Source organism: Anomaloglossus baeobatrachus, chromosome 4 (assembly GCF_048569485.1).
Source record: "Anomaloglossus baeobatrachus isolate aAnoBae1 chromosome 4, aAnoBae1.hap1, whole genome shotgun sequence".
NCBI classification, from domain to species: Eukaryota; Metazoa; Chordata; class Amphibia; order Anura; family Aromobatidae; genus Anomaloglossus; species Anomaloglossus baeobatrachus.
Genome location: NC_134356.1, coordinates 634,236,154 through 634,259,961, shown reverse-complemented (window position 1 = coordinate 634,259,961; position 23,808 = coordinate 634,236,154). Strand labels below are relative to the sequence as shown.

The 23,808-nt window shown below is 48.3% G+C and overlaps 1 protein-coding gene across 1 annotated transcript in view; it reads left to right on the top strand.

Moving 5' to 3' along the window:
• The window catches only part of LOC142301967 (RING finger protein 112-like), a 183,703-nt gene that overhangs the window by 36,539 nt on the left and 123,356 nt on the right, over nt 1–23,808 (top strand). Inside the window, exon 3 of the mRNA XM_075343031.1 lies at nt 16,237–16,416. Within this exon, the coding sequence (XP_075199146.1) occupies nt 16,237–16,416 (180 nt within the window). The remainder of the gene's footprint in view (nt 1–16,236; nt 16,417–23,808) is intronic.

Genomic DNA, 23,808 nt, shown 5'->3' with positions numbered 1-23,808 from the left:
AAAGGCAGTAGCGACTTCCCTGGATGAATCCCACGGTCCTTCAAGTCAGGGGTTATCCGAAACAAGAAGTGCTAGGAAGGCAAGTTAACGGTTACCCTTAGCCCGGCCTAAAGGATACCTGGTTCCTCCTGGTTTATCTCAGCATCGCCCGGGTTACCTCACAATACCATCTTAAAGTGAGTAAACAAGTTGAAAGACTTTCTGGACTGCGACTGAGTTATTCTGCGACCTGTTGTTCTACACACCTGAGCCCCTGGGGCTAGCCTCACTCACGGGAGGCCACACCACCAGACTGAAGACTCCATCAGCCCCAGACGCTCGTTAAACCTGAAGTGGCGGTCACCCATAACCCTGACCACAAACCGTGAGTGGCGTCACAACTCCCATGTAAATAAACCTGATTTACCTGTGGCCAGAGATACCAACAAGTGGAGACACCACGGCTTCCCTGCAGGTGGATAGATGTCCCTGGGAGCGGTGGGCGACACATTAGCAGAGATTCTATGCTAAGTGAAAAGGAAAACAGCCACAAAAAACTTAGGAATGATTATGTCGCACCAGTGGCGTAGCTAGGGTTTCAGCTCAGGGGGGGCAAAACATCTGAGTGGGCCCCTTACCAGGTAACCATGATAACTACTGTGGTGCAGACTAATCGTGGGTATAGTGGAACCTCGGCAGATGACACTGATATTACCGCTATATGGTGACTATATAGTGGTAGATATCGGTGCTGCAGCAGATACAAGAGATCACAGTGCAGTTATAGATGGTGACTTACAGCTGACGTTCTTTAGGATGGAATTGTTCACCTTTTCTGTGTTTTCCATCTGGCCCAGACCGACATGACGACTTCTTCCAGCCACAAGTCATCTACAGAAATTACAACAAAGACACATTTGACTCCTCACACTACCGGCACCGAACCCCATCTAATCCCAACCTGCACAAACCCCTCATCCTGCCGTCACCCCAATACTGAGCCACTGCTGCCGTGTGTGTCCCTATTACTGCACCTGCTGTGTGCACAAATAACGTGCTCCTCTTACTGCCACACATAGTAATGCCACCACTGTGCCCCCACATAATAATGCCACCACTGTGCCCCCACATAATAATGCCACCACTGTGCCTCCACATACCACCACTGTGCCCCCACATAGTAATGCCACCACTGTGCCCCCAACATGGTAATGCCACCACTGTGCCCCCACATAATAATGCCACGACTGTGCCCCCACATAATAATGCCACCACTGTGCCCCAACATAATAATGCCACCACTGTGCCTCCACATAATGCCACCACTGTGCCTCCACATGGTAATAATGCCACCACTGTGCCCCCACATAATAATGCCCCCACTGTGCCCCCACATAGTAATAATGCCACCACTGTGCCCCCACATAATAATGCCCCCACTGGGTCCCCACATGGTAATAATGCCACTACTGTGCCTCCACATAATAATGCCCCCACTGGGTCCCCACATGGTAATAATGCCACCACTGTGCCTCCCACATAATAATGCCCCCACTGTGCCTCCCACATAATGCCCCCACTGTGCCTCCCACATAATACCACCACTGTGCCTCCCACATAGTAATGCCCCCACTGTGCCTCCCACATAGTAATGCCCCCACTGTGCCTCCACATAATAATGCCCCCACTGTGCCCCCACATGGTAATAATGTCACCACTGTGCCTCCCACATAATAATGCCACCACTGTGCCTCCCACAAATGAATGCCACCACTGTGCCCCCCACATAATAATGGCCCCACATGGTAATAATGCCACCACTGTGCCTCCCACATAATAATGCCACCACTGTGCCTCCCACATAATAATGCCACCACTGTGCCCCCCACATAATGCCACCACTGTGCCCCCCACATAATGCCACCACTGTGCCTCCACATAGTAATGCCACCACTGTGCCTCCACATAGTAATGCCCCCACTGTGTCCCCACATGGTAATAATGCCACCACTGTGCCTCCACATAATGCCACCACTGTGCCCCCACATAATGCCACCACTGTGCCTCCACATAATAATGCCACCACTGTGCCTCCCACATATTAATGCCATCACTGTGCCTCCCACATTTTAATGCCACCACTGTGCCTCCCACATATTAATGCCACCACTGTGCCTCCCACATATTAATGCCACCACTGTGCCTCCACATAATAATGCCACCACTGTGCCTCCCACATATTAATGCCACCACTGTGCCTCCCACATATTAATGCCATCACTGTGCCTCCCACATTTTAATGCCACCACTGTGCCTCCCACATATTAATGCCACCACTGTGCCCCCCATATAATAATGCCACCAGTTCCCCCCCACATATTAATGCCACCACTGTGCCCCCCACATATTAATGCAACCACTGTGCCCCCCACATATTAATGCCACTGCTGTGCCCCCCACATATTAATGCCACCACTGTGCCCTTTACATGGTAAAATGCCTCATTTGTGCCCTCTAAATGGTAACATTTCCCCCTAGAAATTATTCATGAACTGTGTAAGTGCCCTCATATTGTTCCTAGAAAGTAATAGAGCCCACAGTGTGCCTTTGACGGTCACAATACCCTGAGTGCCCCAATAACAATAATGGTTCCTAAGTGTCCACTTAACATTTAATAATGTCCCTCCCATGTACAGTTTGACTATACACAGTATGAAGCCCTTATACCTCCTCTATACACAGTATGATGTTCCCATGGCTCCCCTATACACAGTAAGATGCCTCTACCCCTCCCCTATACACAATATGATACCTCTACCCCTCCCCTATACACAATATGATACCTCTACACCTCCCCTATACACAGTATAATGGGCCTATAGCTCCATACAGACACCTGTGTACAGCCGTATACACATACACCTGCGTACAGCCGTATACACATACAGACACCTGCGTACAGCCGTATACACATACAGACACCTGCGTACAGCCGTATACACATACAGACACCTGCATACAGCCGTATACACATACAGACACCTGCGTACAGCCGTATACACATACAGACACCTGCGTACAGCCGTATACACATACAGACACCTGCGTACAGCCGTATACACATACAGACACCTGCGTACAGCCGTATACACATACACACACCTGCATACAGCCGTATACACATACACATACACACACCTGCATACAGCCGTATACACACACATACACAGATATAGTCACATAGAAGCGAATACATATTTGAAAACATTCACATACAAATAATCATACACATAGACAGACAATCCTATTCCCTCAGACACACAGACACATACTGGGGGGCTTTTTACTTTTGATGATGGGGGACACTTCTTCTCTTCTCTCTCGTGCAGCCACAGACTTGTTAGATGGTAAATCCTGTAGGCTAAAGGACCTGTGATGACGTCACGCCCATGTGATCAGAAGGGGCGGGGCCTCAGCAACGCAGCTAATAACAGAAAGAAACTCCAGGACCCAGGTGCCCTGGAGTTCTTTATAATAGAAGCAGCGGTCTGAGGTAAGACCTCCAGATGGGGGGTGCAGGGGGGCGCAGGGGGAGAGGGGGATGGGAAGCCTGCATGATTATAGTGGACGGGAGGAAACATGGCCACGCCCACTAACAAAGCCGGTCACGCCCACTACACAGGCAGCTCCTAACTACTGGGATGTAGCCTAGCCTCCTCGGCTGGATGGAGGCAGCGCACGCTGCATGACATCATTATATCAGACGTGGCCGCGCACTGTGCACTGCACCATGCGGCCGGTCAGCTCAGCACTGTCTGCGCCTGTCAGTTTGCCCGGGCACATCACAGTCCAAGAGACACGGCCGCGCGCAATTTACTGTGCACGGCCATGTGTGTTATAATGACATTATGCAGCAGGCTCTCAACAATAGCTGGGAGAGCAGCCTTGGGGGCAATTGTCCCCCCGCCCCTGCCCGGCACTGAGCGATGACGTCACCACGCTGGGACTCTGTGTCCTGCGTGTGTGCTGTCATCAGCAGCAGTGCAGGGAGCTCATGTCTCCTCCACACTGCTGCAGAGGTGAACTATATTGGCGCGCTGTGAACGCTGATATAGTTCGTGGTATCGCAGCTCTGGGTGGGCCCCCTCTGAGCACGGGGCCCGGGGCGGCCGCACACTCTGCCCCCCGCTAGCTACGCTACTGTGTCGCACCCAAGGATATGGGGTACTCGGCTTCGGGCAGTGTCTCTCTTGGGAATGTCACCAGTCTCTGGTAAGTGGTCCCCGTGGTATAGAACACTGGGGGTCCCTGGTCTGTGGTTTGGCCACTTCTGTCCGCCTGACGGTAGCGTGAACTCTGTGGAGTTGGAGTCTCTGGTCCTGTCCCCACTTCTCCTTTTGCTACTGAGTCTTCAGATTCTTTAGGGTCAGAAAGATCCTTGATGGTCCCCTTTGCTGTGCATGTGTTAACAGGTCGGCTTGAAGCTCTTTCCTGTCCTAGGGTCCTGTACCAGTTGGTGCGTAGTTCCGGGAGTACTCCACCGTACACCACTGGCAACCACTTCTCCTGGACACCAGGTCACCGTTAACCCGAGTCATTGACACACACCACAAGGAGGGTAAGCCACAAAAGGTCATTGCTAAAGAAAGTTTGGGATCAAAAGGTGGATAAGCAACTGGGATAACCGCAGCCTTGATAGGATTGTTAAGAAAAGGCCATTAAAAAATTTGGGGGAGATTCACAAGGAGTGGACTGCTGCTGGAGTCAGTGCTTCAAGAGCCACCATACACAGATGTATCCAGGACATGGGCTACAAGTGTCACATTCCTTGTGTCAGGCCACTCATGACCAATAGACAACGCCAGAAGCGTCTTACCTGGACCAAGGGGAAAAAGAACTGGACTGTTGTCAGTGGTCCAAGGTGTTGTTTTCAGATGAAAGTAAATTTTGCATTTCATTTGGAAATCGCGGTCCCAGAGTGGAGGAAGAGTGGAGGCCACAATCCAAGCTGCTGAGGTCTAGTGTGAACTTTCCACAATCAGTGATGGTTTGGGGAGCCATGTCATCTGCTGGTGTAGCTCCACTGTGTTTTATCAAGATCAAAGTCAGCGCAGCCGTCTACCAGGAAATTTTACAGCACTTCATGCTTCCCTCTGCCGACAGGCTTTTTGGAGATGGAAATTTAATTTTCCAGCAGGATTTGGCACCTTTTGTCCACACTGCCAAAAGTACCAACACCTTGTTTAATAACCACAGTATCACTGTGCTTGATTGGCCAGCAAACTCACCTGACCTTATCCCCATAGATATTGAGAAGAGGAAGTTGAGACACCAGAGCCAACAATGCAGACGAGCTGAAGGCTGCTATCAAAGCAACCTGGGCTTCCATAACACCTCAGCAGTGCCACAGGCTGATCGCCTCCATGCCACGCTGCAGTGATGCAGGAATTCCTGCAAAAAGAGCCCCGACCAAGTATTGGGGCATTTACTGTACAGACTTTTCAGTAGGCGCCAACATTTCTGAGTGTAAAATCATTTTTTCAGTAGGTCTTATATAATATTCTAATTTTCTGAGATAATGACTTTTGGGTTTTCATTGGTTGTGTAAGCCATAATCATCAACATTAACAGAAATAAACAAATTAACTAGATCCCTCTGTGTGTAATGACTCTATATAATATATAGAAATAGATCCCTCTGTGTAATATATGTAGACATAGACATATAGACATAGATCGCTCTGTGTGTTATGACTCTATATAATATATAGGAATAGATCCCTCTGTGGTAATGACTCTATATAATATATAGAAATAGATCCCTCTGTGTAATATATGTAGACATAGACATATAGACAAAAAAAGAAAAAAAGGGAACCAGCACGATCTGAAATTGGCATGCATCAAATAAAAAGTGAAAATTCACAAATTTATTCCAACTGTACTATGATAAAAAAATGAGATTTTTAGCAAATAATTGATCAATTCTTTGAGCCACCCCTGCCAACATCACGGCAAATCTCAATAGGGGGGTCCTACTCTACATTCTGTATTTCATGTGCCATGCGGCCTCCTAGATAAAGTTAAAAGCAGAACCATAATAGAGCACACATACCTGTAACCTGTATATATAACCGCTTCTATGTTGCAAAAAGGCACTTGTGGATAGAGACCAGCCCAGGTCCCAGCATGTGGAGCAAGCTCTACACATACCAGGGCTATATCAGAACTGATCCTCCCAGTGTCAAACAGCAACCATTGATAAAGGCGGACCAGATCCAAGAATGGTGCTTAATTAGCATTGCCTGTGGAAAGGGGTGAGGTAACTGAGTCTGAACAGCTACCAACAGGAGGAATATATTGCAAACCAAAATCAGGCGTGCATGGTATGGTGTTGGTCAGACACCAGATTTGTAGCATAACTACGGTCAAAACAGAGAAAAAAAGGGAACCAGCACGATCTGAAATTGGCATGCATCAAATAAAAAGTGAAAATTCACAAATTTATTCCAACTGTACTATGATAAAAAAATGAGATTTTTAGCAAATAATTGATCAATTTTTTGAGCCACCCCTGCCAACGTCACGGCAAATCTCAATAGGGGGGTCCTACTCTACATTCTGTATTTCATGTGCCATGCGGCCTCCTAGATAAAGTTAAAAGCAGACATAGACATAGACATATAGACATAGATCGCTCTGTGTGTTATGACTCTATATAATATATAGGAATAGATCCCTCTGTGGTAATGACTCTATATAATATATAGAAATAGATCCCTCTGTGTAATATATGTAGACATAGACATATAGACATAGATCGCTCTGTGTGTTATGACTTGGTATACTATATAGGAATAGATCTCTCTGTGTGTAATGGCTCTATATAACATATAGGAATAGATCCCTCTGTGTGTAATGACTCTATATAATATATGCATTTCCCTTTTTGTATTGAATTACTGAAATAAATTAACTTTTCTTCATCGTTCCTTATGGGAGACCCAGACCATGGGTGTATAGCTTCTGCCTCCGGAGGACACACAAAGTACTACACTAAAAAGTGTAGCTCCTCCCTCCTAGCCTATACACCCCCTGGATCACCAAATACAGTCAGTTCAATGCTTTGTGTTCAGGAGGCACACATCCACACATGCATTCTCATCTGATTTTCATTTTTGGAAGCGTTTGAAGAAAAGCGGGTCCAAGCCTGGACTCCCGGCATGTCCCTTCTCACCCCACTGTGTCGGCGGTGCTGTTAAGGTTGATTTCAGGGCTGGAGCCCTTTCATGCCGCACTCCTTCACCATCCCCTCAGGCTCTGGCTTGAAGTGGGAGCCAACACGGTTCTCCCTGCCTCGCAGGAGACCGGTCTCCATCCGCAGCCCGTATGGATCCTGCTGGACGGAGCGTTCATCCCTCAGGGACATGGCCCTGCGTCTCACAAGCTAAGTACTGAGACGTTATTACCACAGAAAGTGGTCTTTCCAGGGGTCCCTTGTACTTTATTTGTGGGGGAGAGTGTGTTATGTGACTGTGTTAACATTTCCGGCCGGTTCTCCAGTTTTCACTGGAGAACCGCGCCGATGGTGCCTGCGCGCTGGCCGCATGTTTAAATCTAGGCCCCGGCTTCGCCTGAGGCCTAGTTTCGATTTCACTGCCCCTGCATGTCAGTCATGCAGAGGGACAGTGCGGCTCCGCCCAGCGGCTGTTCAGCACAGGGAAGGGACACTCCTCACTGAGGAAAGATTCCCTCCCCTGTATACCTCATTTGCCCTCCGGATCCCGCTCTCAGAGTAGGCCCCGCCCCCTCTCCTCGCTCCGGCGCCATTTTACCAGCGTTTTCATGCATGTCTGCATAATCACATTGTGACACTGGGGGCCTGGGCTGGGGGATCTGGAGGGCACAGAGATGTTTCTATGTAAACGGTCTGGCAAGCCACAACCTCCGGTTGTGGAGCTGCTTATATACTCTGTTTATATACTCTGCTGGGGGTCATTCTGGCCAGAGCCCCCACTTCTGCAGCATGTCTCACATCAGAGCAAGGCTGCAAGGCTGTTCTTAATATGCACTGCATGAAGGCTCGTACTGCCTGTACCGAGCACATAACCACATTGTGATGCCTGCTCTAACATAGTGGTGCCGCAGCCTGGAAGTTCATCCCCAGTGGTCCCTCTGGCTGCTCCGGCTCCGGTGGCTGAACCCCCGGCTTGGGTTGAATCCCTCTCTCCAGGGGACAGCTGTCCCGGACACTGCTGAGCATGCATCAGCCCCCTTCTCAGGGCGCTTCTGCTGCCACGGCTCGCTCAGCAAAGCTCACGGAGGATTCTTCATCTGGTCTCAGACCCCGTCCTCCTAAAATGGAGACGCAGGGTCCCCTTTCCTTCCTCGTCCCGCGGCTCTGATTCACGAGCTGACTCGCAGGACGGGGAGGATGCCTTTACTAGGGGCTCGGACGCTACTCCATGTACCATTTTGTCCGAAGGTGACGCAGATGCTAATCATTTGATTGCGTCCATTATATTTGTACTGGACCTCAATCTGCCTGTATCAGGGGAGCAACCCCCTCTAGCAGAAAAGCATCAGTATACCTTGCCTAAGAGAACGGGGAGTGTGTTCTTTAACCACTCCAGTTTTTTTCAGGCCACTGTGACCAAACCCAGAGCCTGTCCTGACAGACGCTTCCCAAAGCGTGGTTCTGATGACTGTTCCCCTTCCACCAGAGGTGGTCAAGGAGTGGGCTCATTCACCATAGGGGGACCCTCCGGTGTCTAGACTTTCAGCCCGGACAGTTGTATCAGTGGCTGATGGCACTTCTCTAAGCATTCCACTGTCCGCCAGGTTGACCTTCTGGTCAAATCTGTATAGGAGGCGGCGGGGGCCTCGTTCTCCCCATCTTTTGCAGCAGTGTGGGCTCTCAAAGCCATCTCTGCTTCTCTAGAGGAGATGCATTCCCTCTCCAGGGACTCTATGCCTGAAATGGTTGCCTTAACCTTCAGGCTTCAGCTTTTTCATCCTGCCCTGTCTGCCATACTGGAGCTCTCACCGCACTGCGGTGTCTTCGGCTAATTCCCTCGCTATCCGCAGGCTCCTGTGGCTTCGAGAGTGAGGCAGATGCTTCTTCAAAGAAGTTCCTTTCTGGGCTCCCTTTTGCTGGGACCAGACTATTCAGTGAATAACTGGATGAAATTATTAAGAAAGCGCCTGGCAGGAAGAGTACTTCCATGCCACAAACCACGAAACCTGTCCAGGGCAGGAACCAGTTGAGGTTTCGTTCCTTTCGTTCCTCCAACTGGTCGTCCTATAAGCCCTCGGCCTCGTCCACTATCTCAGCCAAGGACCGTGGACCAACTGGCGCACGAAGCCGCGTCCTCGGAAGACCGCAGGAGCTGCTGCCACTAAGGCAGCCTCCTCTTGACTATCTGGCCGCGCCAGTAACGTCCTTGGTCGGTGGCAGTCTCTCCCCCTTGGCGACGTGTGGTTTCAACACGTCTCCGATCAGTGGGTGCGGGATATCGTCTCCCACGGCTACAGGATAGAATTCTCTTCCAGCCCGCCAAACAGATTTTTTCTGTCAACTCCCCCCTGCTTCAAGGCCGCCGCCTTCTCGCAGGCCGTGGCATCCTTGCAGGCCAACGGAGTAATTGTACCGGTTCCCGACTGGGAACGGTTCTGAGATTTCTACTCAAATCTCTTCCTAGTCCCCGAAAAGGACGGAGCCTTCCGACCTGGATCTCAAGTTTCTCAACCAGCAGTTCAGGTGCGGCATTTCGCATGGAGTCTCTGCGATCAGTCATTGCCTCAATGACCCAAGGAGATTTCCTGGCATCCATCGACATCAGAGATGCCTATCTGCATATGCCAATTGCAGTTTCACACCAGCGTTTGCTACGTTTTGCAATCGGGGAGGAACATTTCCAATCGTGGCTCTTCCCTTGGGGTTAGCCACGACCCCTCGAGTATTCTCAAGGCCATGGCAGCAGTGGTTGCGGTTCTGCACCTCCAGGGGTTGGCAGTGATCCCGTTTTCCTGGACGGCCTTCTAGTCAAGGCATCATCCAGTGCAGACTGTCAGCGGAGTACCTCGCTCACTCTCGCCACTCTAGCCAATTCAGGTGGCTTGTCTTTCTGTCCAAGCCCACTCTGACTCCGCTCACGTACCCAGGGATGCAATTCGAGACTCTGCCGCCACTTGTTAAGCTGCCCTTAGTCAAACAGCAGTCCCTCCTCTGGCGGTGCGCTCTTTGCTGAGGCTCCGCCGTCATTCCTTTAGGCACCTAATGCAGGTGTTGGGTAAGATGGTGGCGTCAATACAAGCGGTTCCCTTGCCCAGTTCCTTCTGCGTCCTCTGCAGCTGGACATTTTCCGCTGTTGGAACTAGCGGACTTTGGCTCTGTCGCCACAGACCAGGGGCTCCTTTCTGTGGTGGCTTCGGCCCCTCTCTCTTCAGAGACGCTCCTTCCTGGCTACGTCCTGGGTGATCCTCACCAAGGATGCCAGTCTATCCGGCTGGGGAGCAGGATATCTCCACCACGGAGCGCAGGGCTCTTGGACTTCGGCCGAATCAGCCCTCTCGATCAATGTGCTGGAAATCAGAGCTGTGCTTCTAGCTCTCTTAGCCTTTCACCTCCTGTTTGCGGCCAAGCACATTCGAGTCCAGTCAGGCAACGCGACAGCGGTTGCCTACATCAACCACCAGGGCGGGACACTCAGCCGCCTGGCAAGATTGGAGGTTCAACGAATCCTTCCGTGGACGGAGGACTCCAAGTCCTCCATATCCGCAGTCCACATCCCAGACGTGGAAACCTGGGAGGCAGATTATCTCAGCCGTCAAACCGTGGACTGAGGCGAGTGGGTTCTGCATCCGGCAGTGTTTCGGTCAATCTGCCGCAAGTGGGGCTCTCCGGACGTGGATCTTCGCTCCCATGATCCTCAGGCTTTTGCAGCAGACGAGCTGGTTCAATATTGGTCCCAGTTTCGTCTGTCTTACGTGTTTCCCCCTCTAGCTCTTGCCCAGAGTCCTGCGCAAGATCAGAATGGAGGGCCGTCGGGTCATTCTCATTGCTCCAGACTGACCCAGGCGAGCTTGGTACCCTGGCCTGCTCCGTCTGTCCGTAGAGGTGCCGTGACATCTCCCGGACCGTCCAGACCTTCTTTCTCAAGGTCCGTCTTTCCGCCAGAATTCTGCGGCTCTCAGATTGACGGTGTGGCTCTTGAGTCCTGGATCTTGACGACTTCTGGTATTCCTCTTGAAGTCATCTCCATTGTGACTCGGGCTCGGAAGTATTCCTTGGCCAAAATCTTTCACAGGACCTGGTAAATTTTCCTGTCCTGGTGTCGCTCTTCCGGCCATGCTTCTTGGCCGTTTTTCTTGCCGACCCTCCTGTCCCTTCTACAGGCCGGTCTGCAGCTAGGACTATCCCTCAATTCCCTCAAGGGACAGGTCTCGGCTCTGTCAGTGTTGTTCCAGCGGCGTATCGCCCGGCTGGCTCAGGTGTGCTCCTTCATGCAGGGCGCATCTCACATCTCTCCGCCTTACCGGCGGCCCTTGGAGCCCCGGGACCTTAATCCGGTCCTCACGGCTTCTAGAAACCCCCCTTTGAGTCTCTTAGGGCGGTTTCTTTATCTTGTCTTTCACAGAAAGTGGTTTTTCTAGTGGCCATAACTTCTCTCGGGAGAGTCTCTGATTTGGCTGCACTCTCTTCGGAGTCGCCTTTTTCTTTTGTTTTTTTTATCAAGACAAGGTGGTTCTCCGTCCGACTCCGGACTTTCTCCCTAAGGTGGTTTCTCCTTCCACCTTAACCGGGACATTTCCCTGCCTTCCTTTTGGTCGGCTCCTGTTCATCGCTTTGAAAAGGCGTTGCATTCTCTGGATCTGGTGCGGGCGCTCCGGATCTATGTGTTTCGCACCGCTGCTCTTAGGCGGTGCACCTCTCCTCTGTGCTGACCACTGGTCGGCGTAAGGGCCTCTCGGCTTCTAAGCCGACCCTACCTCGTTGGATTGGGTCGGTCTTTTCCGATGCCTACCAGTGTACTCATGTGCCTCCCCCGCTGGGGATCAAGGCACACTTGACCAGAGCTGTCGGTGCCTCTTGGGCTTTCGGGCACCAGGCTTCGGCTCAGCAGGTCTGTCAGGCTGCCACTTGGTGCAGTCTGCATACTTTTTCGAAGCACTACCAAGTACATGCTCATGCTTCGGCAGATGCGAGCTTGGGCAGACGCATCCTTCAGGCTGCTTTTGTGAAGTTAGGTTTTGCCTACTTCTCAGTTTTCTGTTTATTCCCACCCATGGACTGCTTTGAGATGTTCCATGGTCTGGGTCTCCCATAAGGAACGAAGAAAAAGAGAATTTTGTTTACTTACCGTAAATTCTTTTTCTTATAGTTCCGACATGGGAGACCCAGCACCCTCCCTTTGCCTGTTGGCAGTTTTCTTGTTCCGTGTGTTTTCACCGGCTATTATTGTAGACAGAGACTCCGGTTGTTCCGGGTTTTGCTCTGTTTTTACTTGTGCGTGGATGTCCTCCTTCAGCTTTTGCACTAAACTGGCTGTATTTGGTGATCCAGGGGGTGTATAGGCTAGGAGGGAGGAGCTACACTTTTTAGTGTAGTACTTTGTGTGTCCTCCGGAGGCAGAAGCTATACACCCATGGTCTGGGTCTCCCATGTCGGAACTATAAGAAAAAGAATTTACGGTAAGTAAACAAAATTCTCTTTTTTGATGATATTCTAATTAATCAAGATGAACCTGTATATATAAGTCTGTTAAAAGTTCATATTTTGGTAATCCTAATTGACCTCAAACAGGAAAGGTGTATTCTGATTTCATGTCAGATAGTGAGAAAAACCTGCAGATGTCTCTTTTTAGAAACTGCATGCAAACGCCTGGTTTCAACTGTAGATATATATACACACATACAAGGGGCGTTCATTAAAGATTTCCCCTAACCCACTTCTATTTGTCACAGAACGCTGAGATTGCACGTGTGTAATGATAGAAGTCTCTATAGGTTATGTGACAATTTGCAAATCTGAATTGATGATGGACTTTCTTCTTCAGCTGCTGAAGTGGTGTGAGGTGTGATAATGGGGCCAAAGCAATACAGAGCAGTCATCAAGTGGAAATGTGTGAGCAGCCAGGAACCCAAATACATTCTGCATATAAAGATGGTCTTGGAGGATTTTTTTCCATGGACCCCACACTAATCTTGACATTTTTGGGATAGGTGGCGTATGGTCACACTGAAATTTTCCAAAATGGCAGCCTCCACTTGCTGGACGATGTGAATGGGGTCACCCTGGAATTGGAGTCACTTCCACCAAAGTTTAACCAGATTTGAAATGACGATGCTAGTTCTTGACTGGATCATATGATGGCGAATCTTCACACTAAACCTCTTTCATCTCAGTGAACGTCTCCCATGGGGTACAGCCTCAAGAAAAGGAACTTGATGACGGCTCTGCATTCCACAGGTGTCACATCTCCACCGGAGTCCGCTCCTGTGACTTCTGCTTCGATCTCCAGGTGGCACCATGTTCCCGCCGTGGACAGTGCTGGTGATGGGAGAGGAGAAAGTACCAGTAGCTCTGGTGGGCACAGGTTCCATTCATCCACTAAGCTGGGTTTCCCTGGGACCTGCAGTACCACTGGCTGACTGTGGTGGTGTGTGTCTTCCAGCTGAAGTTACCACCTTTCAGTCACATCCAATGGGAAGGCACGACACCCTTCTTATTCCTCCTCCAGTCTGCTGGTCCCCAGCAGATAGTCTAGTTTTTCCTGCTTCTCCCTGCTGTGTATATTGATTCCTCTGTTATGACCCCGGCCTGCTCTCTGACTACTCTCCTGCCTGCTATTTTTGTACCTCGCTGCCATCTCCGGTTTTGACCTTTGCATGGTTTCCTGACTACACTCTTGTCTGACGATTTTATCTCTTTTCTGTATCTCCTGGTTTGACCCTACCTGATGGCTACTCTTCTTGGACTGCAGCCTTCCACAAGTAGCGATCTCCGGGGGCCTGTAGTAATTCCAAATCCCTGTACAGTGGTTTAAAGGGTTTTGATGTTCTCGGTATCCTGCTTAGTGGGCGTCTAGCCCAGACCTGGGCAAGGGGCGGCCTGCGGGCCACATCCGGCCCGCCTACTCTCTGTGACTGGCCCGCTTGGTTCAGGGTGTCCTTGCTGGCCGGTCAGTGATGAGGGCAATCTGACCTGTTGTCCGGAGCGCCAGGCTTCGGGAGGCCCGTGGTCAGATTTCCCTCATCACACGCTGCGTTGCGGGCAGGGAGCGATCCTGCAGCTCCGCACAGTCAGTGCAGGCAGCGGAACACAGGAATCTCTCCTCTGTTCCATGCCCGACACCTTTCTCTGTGACACGCGCGCCCTGATATCGTCAGTGCGGCGCGCGCGTGTCATTTGAAAAGTTCCCGCCCGATAGGAGAAGAAGCTGCAGCAGCCGGGGCCCGTACGGAGAGAAGCAGCGGCGGGAGCCCGTAGAAGAGAAGCAGCGGCAGGGGCTCCTAGGAATACAGCATCGGCGCAGCCTGGGCATGTAAAAGAGAAGCCGCTCAGCGGGGGGGTGAGAAAGGAGGTGCCTGAGGAGGGGACAATAAGAAGAGAGAGGTGAGTGGTTACTAGTAAACTGCGGGGACAATGGGGGGCGGGGGGTAACTGTTGACAAATATTTGGGGTGTAGTGGTGTAGTATATGGGAATGTAGTTTTACAGGTGTGGTATATGGGGGGGTGTAGTATATAGTGGTGTAGTTTTAGAGGGGTGTAGTGGTGTAGTATAATACAGGTGTATATAAGGGTGTAGTGGTGTAGTATAATACAGGTGTATATAGGGGTGTAGTGGTCTACTATAATACAGGTGTATATAGGAGTGTAGTGGTGTAGTATAATACAGGTGTATATAGGGGTGTAGTGGTGAAGTATAATTAACAAATGTATATAGGGGTGGTAGTGGTGTAGTATAATACATTTGTATATAGGGGTGTAGTGGTGTAGTATAATACAGGTGTATATAGGGGTGTAGTGGTGTAGTATAATACAGGTGTATATAGGGGTGTAGTGGTGTAGTATAATTAATTAACAAATGTATATAGGGGTGTAGTGGTGTATAATACAGGTGTATATAGGGGTGTAGTGATGTAGTATAATACAGGTATATATAGGGGTGTAGTGGTGTAGTATAATACAGGTGTATATAGGGGTGTAGTGGTGTAGTATATAGTGATGTAATTTTATAGGGTTGTAGTGCTGTAGTATAATACAGGTGTAGTATATAGGAGTGTAGTATAATACAAGTGTAGTATATAGGGGTGTAGTATAATACAAGTGTAGTATATAGGGGTGTAGTGATGTAGGTTATCACAGGTGTAGTATATAGTGATGTAGTGGTGCAGTTTATTACAGGTGTAGTATATAGTGATGTAGTATATTACAGGTATATATAGGGGTATAGTGATGTAGTATATAGTGGTATAGTATATAGAGGTGTAGTTTATTACAGGTGTAGTGTATAGGGATGTATATTACAGGTGTAGTATGTGGCGGGTGTAGTGATGTAGTATATGGGGATTGTGTGTGTATGTATGTATACATTGTGTGTATGTGTATATATATTATCCCCATGGGAAAATTAATTGCCCACCCCTGGTCTAGCCTCTAGCCTGTCCGTGACAGCCATCCTGAGACTGTGGTTCCAGTCAGACTTTACAACTGGGTCCATTATCACACCCCACACCACTTCAGCACCTGCAAAAGAAAGACCGTTATCAGTTCAGAGTTGTAAATTGTCAGGTAACCTATAGAGACTTATAACACATGTGCAGTTTCAGGGTCCTACGATAAATAGAAGTGGGTCAGGGGAAATCTTTAATGAACGCCCCTCGTATGTGCATTGCTAGTTTGCCAGTGGACTGGTGTTTGTATTTCTTTGACTATTTAATCCAGTTTTTTACATGTGCACTTTTCCATAAAAATGATAATTGTTTTAGACATTAAAACTCATTCTCTTTTTTTGATGTTCACAACACAACTGTCTACAGGAGGAGGAAATCCCCTATTTTAGAAATCAGAGGGGTCCAGAGAGTGGAACCCCAGATATGAAAAGAAATGAAAAAATGTTCTAGTTAGAAGTCTTAAAAGTGATGAAGAATTAGATAAAGTGGTTTTCATCCATGAAATTGACATATTATCTAACCCTAAAATTTGATTTTAAAAAGTAAAAGTTATGAAAACTTACATGTTACTTCTTCAGCCCATGCAGCTTGTGAGTGTCAACGAGAATGGTCTCATTCTAGATGAGAAGGTCCTGCAAAGATGTTTCCTCAGTGGGGGGATTGAACAATACCCTGTTTTCCTGATAAGTGTGATTGGAGAGAGGCGTACAGGAAAATCTTTTTTAATGAATTACATTATGAAAGCCCTTCAAAACCAGGTGAGTGGACATAAGTTTTCAAGTGGGTTGCGGATGATAAGGCCGTAATTTAGGTTGATGCAATCTAGTCATGCATCCCTCTTAAACTGTCTGCAGTCCAAATTATGAGTCACTTGTGGTAGCATGCATGACCACACTTTCACACACACCAGAGAGACGTACTCGGATATGAATAGAAAGTAAGACTGATTTATTTCCGGAAGTTGTACAAATATATATAACCTTATTGGCTAGGTGCCAAGAATACGTAACACGTCTCCTATTGGATAAAGTAGAACAGCTTATACTGTGATATACAATTTACTGTAATGTGCTTGGTTCCTCATTTATATTAAGCAATGTCAGCATGATTCACTGGTCACAAGAATAGCCCAGACTGTCTGTCTGAGTCTTATGCCAAGAGATATGTGGGGTACAGTTCAAACAACATCTTAAATCTTGTTCTTTATGGATATCTCCATGTAACTCCTATATACTCATAATAATGATAATCTTGTCCATAACAGTCCCCCCTTTGGAGATAGCCAAAAAGTCTTTCCTTACTTTTCCCGAGTCTATTGATCTGTCCTAATGCCGATGGTTACCTCACTCACATACGAGATACCCCATCCCTTGTGGATGAATCTTCCCACCCAACAGACTATGCATAGGAAGCCAGATCCTGACCGTATTCTCTAGACTGTCCTCATGGCTATGTTCCGCTGGCACACATTATTCAGGAAGGGGGAACGTGGCAGTAGTCCTTTAATCGACTAATATTTATCAGGGTTGGGTTCACTCAGAGTCTCATGCTCCTCAGTCCTCAGGCGGTAATGGTGGGACATCAAAGGTGGGATGTAGAGTCGTCTTCCAGTCCACATGCTTAGATATCATCATCCTGGCACAAAGTATCGAGTAGGAGAGGGAAGACAGCCATCTCCTGGTCTCAGGCAGGTCCGACATCTCTTTGTAGTGGAATGCATGGATCTTCCTCCGAAAGAAAAAGAGTGAGAGAAGAGAGAGAGAAAGAGAGAGAGAAAGATTGAGAAGAGAGGGAGAGAGAGAGAGGAAAAGAGAAAAGAGAGAGGAAAAGAGAGAGGAAAAGAGGAGAGAGAAAAAGAAAAGAGAGAGAAATCTAGATCTGGTTGGATCTGGAGGAGAAAACTCAAAAACGTGTATTAGGCACATGTTTAAACAAACAACAAGCTTAGTTGAAGTATCTGGGGGTACTTCTAAACAGGATTTCATAGGGTCACTAGGATTCATAGGGTCTCAACCTAGTGATCCCTGCTGGGGTGTGTCTGACACTGAACAATGCAAGCGAAGACTCTCATGCCCTTGCCTTCTACACTGCCCCATCCTCCCAACCTTCCCTCTATTCTGTGGCTGGTATGGGGTGTGTAGAGTCAGTTCTGTGTCTAAGGCCTGCCATATCTCTTTGGCTGGCAGTGAAAGCAGGTCACTAGCCACTTCCTATGGTCTCCGGGAGCCCACAGCTGCACCCTATCTCAGTCCTCTTCTTCTTCTGGGACTTGCTCTTGTAGGGTCAGGACAACGTTTTCTCAAGACTTTCCATCCTTCCTTTCTTCTTCACATCTGGGTCATTCGAAAAGCACAGATTGACTGACTGTTTCTCTCGTAAGTGGTCTTGGGGCTTCTTTGGATGTTCTGTCAGTGAGGGCACTTCTTACTGCTTCCCTTGACTCCTCCAATGTAGGCCCCAACCCTGCTCACCGCGACTCTGTCTGGCAATAGCAAAGCTTCCATCCGTTCTTCTATGGCCTCATGGCGGCGTACAGTTCCATTGGCAGTGATCAAGTCTCTTGTCTTCCATACAGAGTAGATGCTGGCTGCCATCTTGCAGGCTTCAGCGAGAGTACATACATCTGCTTCTTCACAGACAGGCATGCGGGTAGCGACTGCTCTATCAGCACAGAGTCTTCTGCTACCAGCACCATACCCATGTGGAACCGTCTTCTTGATGCACATCTTGATCCATCCGCAAAGGAGTTAAGTCAGGGTCCAAAGGTGTATCCGTCACTGTATCGAATCCAGAGTTTCTTCAGCTATGCCAGAGTCGACTACCTACCTGGCTGGAAAAGGGAACTAGGTGGGAAGGGGGGACTAGGTGGGGCCCAACCTGAAATGACGTCTGGGCAGGCTAGGGAGGGCGTTTGGTGGGCAGGGGGACAAACTACACAAGTCCAACCCTCTGAGGATGACATATAGGGTGGTGGGCATTGCTTTCTAATGGGCTTGGCCACTTCCTGAGGAGCCATTTTCTGAGCTGGTGCAATATAGAAATATCTACCATCTCTATCCCATTCCTCTTTCCAGGCCAATCTTTTAACGTCCTTTGACGTTCTATACCATGCTTCAGCATCCATAAGGAGATCTTTATCTTTCATGATCCCTCGCTTGTTTAACAAAACATCTTTCCATTCCTTCTCGTTCGCTTACTAATTCTTCTGCCGTTAACTTGACAGGTGTGGACTGATTAGACCCCATGCTTCAAGGGTATACGACCCAAAACTAACACGTCAATCTGGATGTCTGCTCTGCCGTAATCCACTTCCTCTTCTGGACCAGCGATTTTACACATCCACAGAATACACAGAATTTCTACCTCAGTCCACAAACCACAACACAAACGGGCTGTCCTACCAGGAAGTGTCACGTGGGTGATAGATACTAAATTCACCCTCACTATCTCTTACTTCATGTACTAGTAACCTCTGTTCACACTATATACACCTTATTCTAACGGTCCGTCCAGAACATCAATAATACTGTTTAAAACCAAAGTCACGGGATTCTGCCAATGTTCCTCCTACCTAGGATCGTAGAGAACATCAAATTCCACCGGATACAGTCAGGATCTCACCATGACGCTGTACCGGCCAAAACCAATCCCCCTATCGTCTCCTCTCTGTGGAAGACGCACCAGGATTCTGCCAATGTTCCTCCTACCTAGGATCGCGGAGAGAACATCAAATTCCACCAAATACAGTCAGGATCTCACCATGACGCTGTATTGGACAAAACCAATCCCCCTATCGTCTCCTCTCTGTGGAAGACCACCAGGATACAGTCAGGACTCTTACCATGACACCTGTACCTGCCCTTCAGTCTTATCAATTACTGACTATCAACCGGACACGTTACGTTACACACCCGTGTATACTCTATATACTCAAACAGAATACTTCAAAGGTACATTTTTCCTTTTTTTTTTTCTTCACTCAAAGACAGCTCTCACTACATTACGTGACACTTCCTCTTTTTCCCGTAAACCAGCAAGTACTCCACCTGCTGCAAATAGACAGACATTTCAACAGGTAGACACAGGTCAAAACAATGACATAACAATAAGGACACTATATACACCATCCAGGTGGCTGATCTCACCTGCAGATATAACCATATATATTCATATATGCAGCGTATATAACAACTTCCTCATTTTCCCTTGCAGTTAAGTCAGAGAAAAATAAAACACAGAACTTCTGCTTTTCTCCTAGAGCAGACAAAAACCACATTACATTTCATGTGATTTACAATTACATTACATAAATTACAGACAGCTTAAGGTGAACCTGACCACCTTGGTGTGAGATCTCTTAGGACGGCTTATCTCATGCGAGATGGCGGTCATTAGGTGTCTAGACTGGGACAGCCCAACCCCCCCTTCGAAATGCAAGTACACGCATGAGGTTTGCAAGGTGAGATCATACAAATTTTCTCACCTGCGTTTGGAGTGTGCACCTCCACCTCCCGTGTAGTTGCCTATCGACTGAAGGTGTCAGCACGGCTGTCCGCCATCCAGAGCTCTGTCCTAAGGTACGTTGGGCGCCAAATGATAAGGCCGTAATTTAGGTTGATGCAATCTAGTCATGCATCCCTCTTAAACTGTCTGCAGTCCAAATTATGAGTCACTTGTGGTAGCATGCATGACCACACTTTCACACACACCAGAGAGACGTACTCGGATATGAATAGAAAGTAAGACTGATTTATTTCCGGAAGTTGTACAAATATATATAACCTTATTGGCTAGGTGCCAAGAATACGTAACACGTCTCCTATTGGATAAAGTAGAACAGCTTATTCTGTGATATACAATTTACTGTAATGTGCTTGGTTCCTCATTTATATTAAGCAATGTCAGCATGATTCACTGGTCACAAGAATAGCCCAGACTGTCTGTCTGAGTCTTATGCCAAGAGATATGTGGGGTACAGTTCAAACAACATCTTAAATCTTGTTCTTTATGGATATCTCCATGTAACTCCTATATACTCATAATAATGATAATCTTGTCCATAACACGGACATCACAGTTGTACATGTTACCTGATGCCTGAAGGCCCCCATCTGTCACATATGATTATGTCAGTATTATAAATGGCACAAGATAAGTTGTTCACCTGTTACAAATATTGTGTTAGGGCTTAATATAGATTTTGCCACTGGCCCTACCATATATACAGTCCCTGACAGATGTTCTGTCACTTATCCATGTTATGTAAATAAAAGCTTATAACCTGACTTTAAATTCATCCATTGGTTTTATAAATTACTCTTTTGGAAGCTGAAACCCTCCCACATTTGGTTTAGTTTATGAAAATAAAGTTGCTGCAAAGCTTAAATATTGATCATTTAATGAACACAGAAAGGTCAGATTTTGGCAAGACAAAAGTTTTGTCGCTTTGTCATATAATGCACCCAATCCTAGTTTACATCCTCACCTGTGCTCACTAAATGATCGGTTAATTAGTGGGTGTGTATAAAAAGAAACCCAGCACCCCAGACCTTCAGTTGAACTGCAACTTGACCTCTGACAACATGCCAAAAATCCACCCTGTGACCAAAGCCTTGATTATCAAGAGGCTGAAGAACAGATCCACTGCAGAGGTGGCTGGCACCTTTACTGTGTCTCAGCGTCAAATACAAAGAATTAAAAAAGATCTGAAGAGACTGGAGATGTTTTTGACAAGCTCAGGTCCAGCAAACCCCGCAAGACAACTGCTCAGGAGGAACAATGTTGGTTAGAAAAACCAAAGCCAGACCCTCTTTTGGAGCAGAACTCCAAAAGGCCTGGCCACCTCAAGTCCCTGTGTCAACTAGAACAGTTTGTAGGATTCTGTCTCAAAATGGCCTCCATGGTCGAATCAGTGCCCAGAAGTCAGCACTAAACAAAAGGCAATTAAAAAACTGTGTGGCATTTGCCAAGTCCCACAGCCTGCTAAACAGATGGACGCTGGAAAAGTGGCAGATGGTGTATTTCTCTGATGAATCTTCAGTTGAATTACACCACAGCCACCGCAAATACTGCAGGAGACCTACTGGAGCTTGTATGGATCCAGAAAACAGATAAGTTTGGTGGTGGAAAGATCATGGTCTGGGGTTACATTCAGTATGGGGGAGTGCGAAACATTTGCAAGGTGGAAGGCGATATCAATAGCCTAAAATATCAAGAAGTATTAGCTACGTCTTCCATTCCCAATCATAAAAGGGGTCAAATTCTGCAGCAGGATGGTGCTCCATCTCATACATCCATCTCTACAACAACGTTCCTCCTGGCAAAGAAGATCAATGTGCTCAAGGACTGGCCAGCCCAGTCACCAGACATGAACATCATTGAGCATGTTTGGGGTAGGATGAAAAAGGAAGCTTGGAAGACAAAACCAAAGAATTTAGATAAACTCTGGGAGGCGTGTAAGATGCATTCTTTGCTATTCCTGATGACTTCATCAATAAATTGTATGAAACATTGTTGAACCGCATGGATGCAGTCCTTCATGCTCATGCAAGTCACACAAAATTTTAAATATGGTTCTAATAGGACCGCAAATTCATTCACCAATGTTATGCAACATATCTTTGTATTAGAAGTTAATTATTTGTTTGAATTTCACATTACTTTCTGTGGGCGACAAAACTTTTGTCTTGCCAAAATCTGACCTTTCTATGTTCATTAAATGATCAATATTTCAACTTTGCAACAACTTTATTTTCATAACCTAAACCAAATTTGGGAGGGTTTCAGCTTTCAAAAGAGTAATTTATAAAACCAATGGATGAATTTAAAGTCAGGTTATAAGCTTTTATTTACATAACATGGATAAGTGACAGAACTTCTGTCAGGGAGTGTACATATCTCTCACAATCATTCTTGACCCAGTTGGACATGTGGGAAGCTGACTCAGAAGATCAGGAATATGTCCTGGTTTCAATTGTATTGGCACAACTAGAACACTGATATGTCGCGGGCGGGGAGGGGAAGCTGCGCTCACCCACTGCTCGGGTCCGGCTGTGCTGCTGCTCGCTCGGTCGGTGGCTCGGGCGGTGGGCCGGATCCCGGGGACTCGAGCGGCGCTCCTCGCCCGTGAGTGAAAGGGGTGGTTTGGTTTAGGGATATTGTCCGTGACGCCACCCACGGTTTGTGGTGAGGTTGGGGCACCACCGCTGCTCTGTACGGGGATCCCGGGAGCGTTGACAGGGAGCAGCTGAGATGTTTTCTCCCCTCCGTGGGTAGGGGGATTTTGGTGGTCCCGGGGCCCGGTGGTGGAGGTCGGAAGGTGGGTTGCGGGGCTTGGCCGGGTGCAGGGTCGCAGGGCAGCGCAGTGCCAGACGGCACGGTGGTACTTACTCAGCCAGTAACGCACACGGAGTCTCTGGTAAAACAAACGGCTGGATGGACGAGTCCCACAGACGGCTGCGGCGGCCACTCCCGGTAGGTTGGCGGTAACTGTCTCTCCCTGCACCGGTGTTCTGTTCTCGGCCCAAATGGCTTCCCACTGATAGCCCGCTTCCCAGCGGTATGTTGGCTAAGGGAGCTCTTCCTTTGCCCGCAGGCTCTGGCCCTGGGAGCTCTATCTCTGGCGGTAGCTTTATCTCCCTCACGGTTTGGACGGTTGCCTTCAATCGGGTCTTTACTGCTGGGAAACCCTGGAGGTTCCCGTCGCTGACGGATTTGACCGGTTTTACGGCGACTCCTAGCCTGGTCGGGGTCCGTAGGCCCTGCCGGATGGGGCTGGCTTCTCTTCGCTCCCCGTTTCGGTACCGGCGGGCCACCGCCCGTCCCCGGTCCTTACGGTTGTGCGTCAATCGGCCTCTCCTGCAGACGGTCACCACCGTCTGCCAACCTTGCTGTCAGGTGCCCGGGCCACGTACCCGGACACGGTCAGTCTGTTCCTCCACTACTACTTCCTCACTCTCCAACTCCTAAACTCAACTGTCCTCCTTTTCCCGCCTCCAAGACTGTGAACTCCTCGGTGGGTGGAGCCAACCGCCTGGCTCCTCCCCACCTGGTGTGGACATCAGCCCCTGGAGGGAGGCAACAAGGGTTTGTGTCTGACATTGATGTTCCTAACCGGGGTGTAGGGTGTGTTGTTGCAGTATCTGTGACGT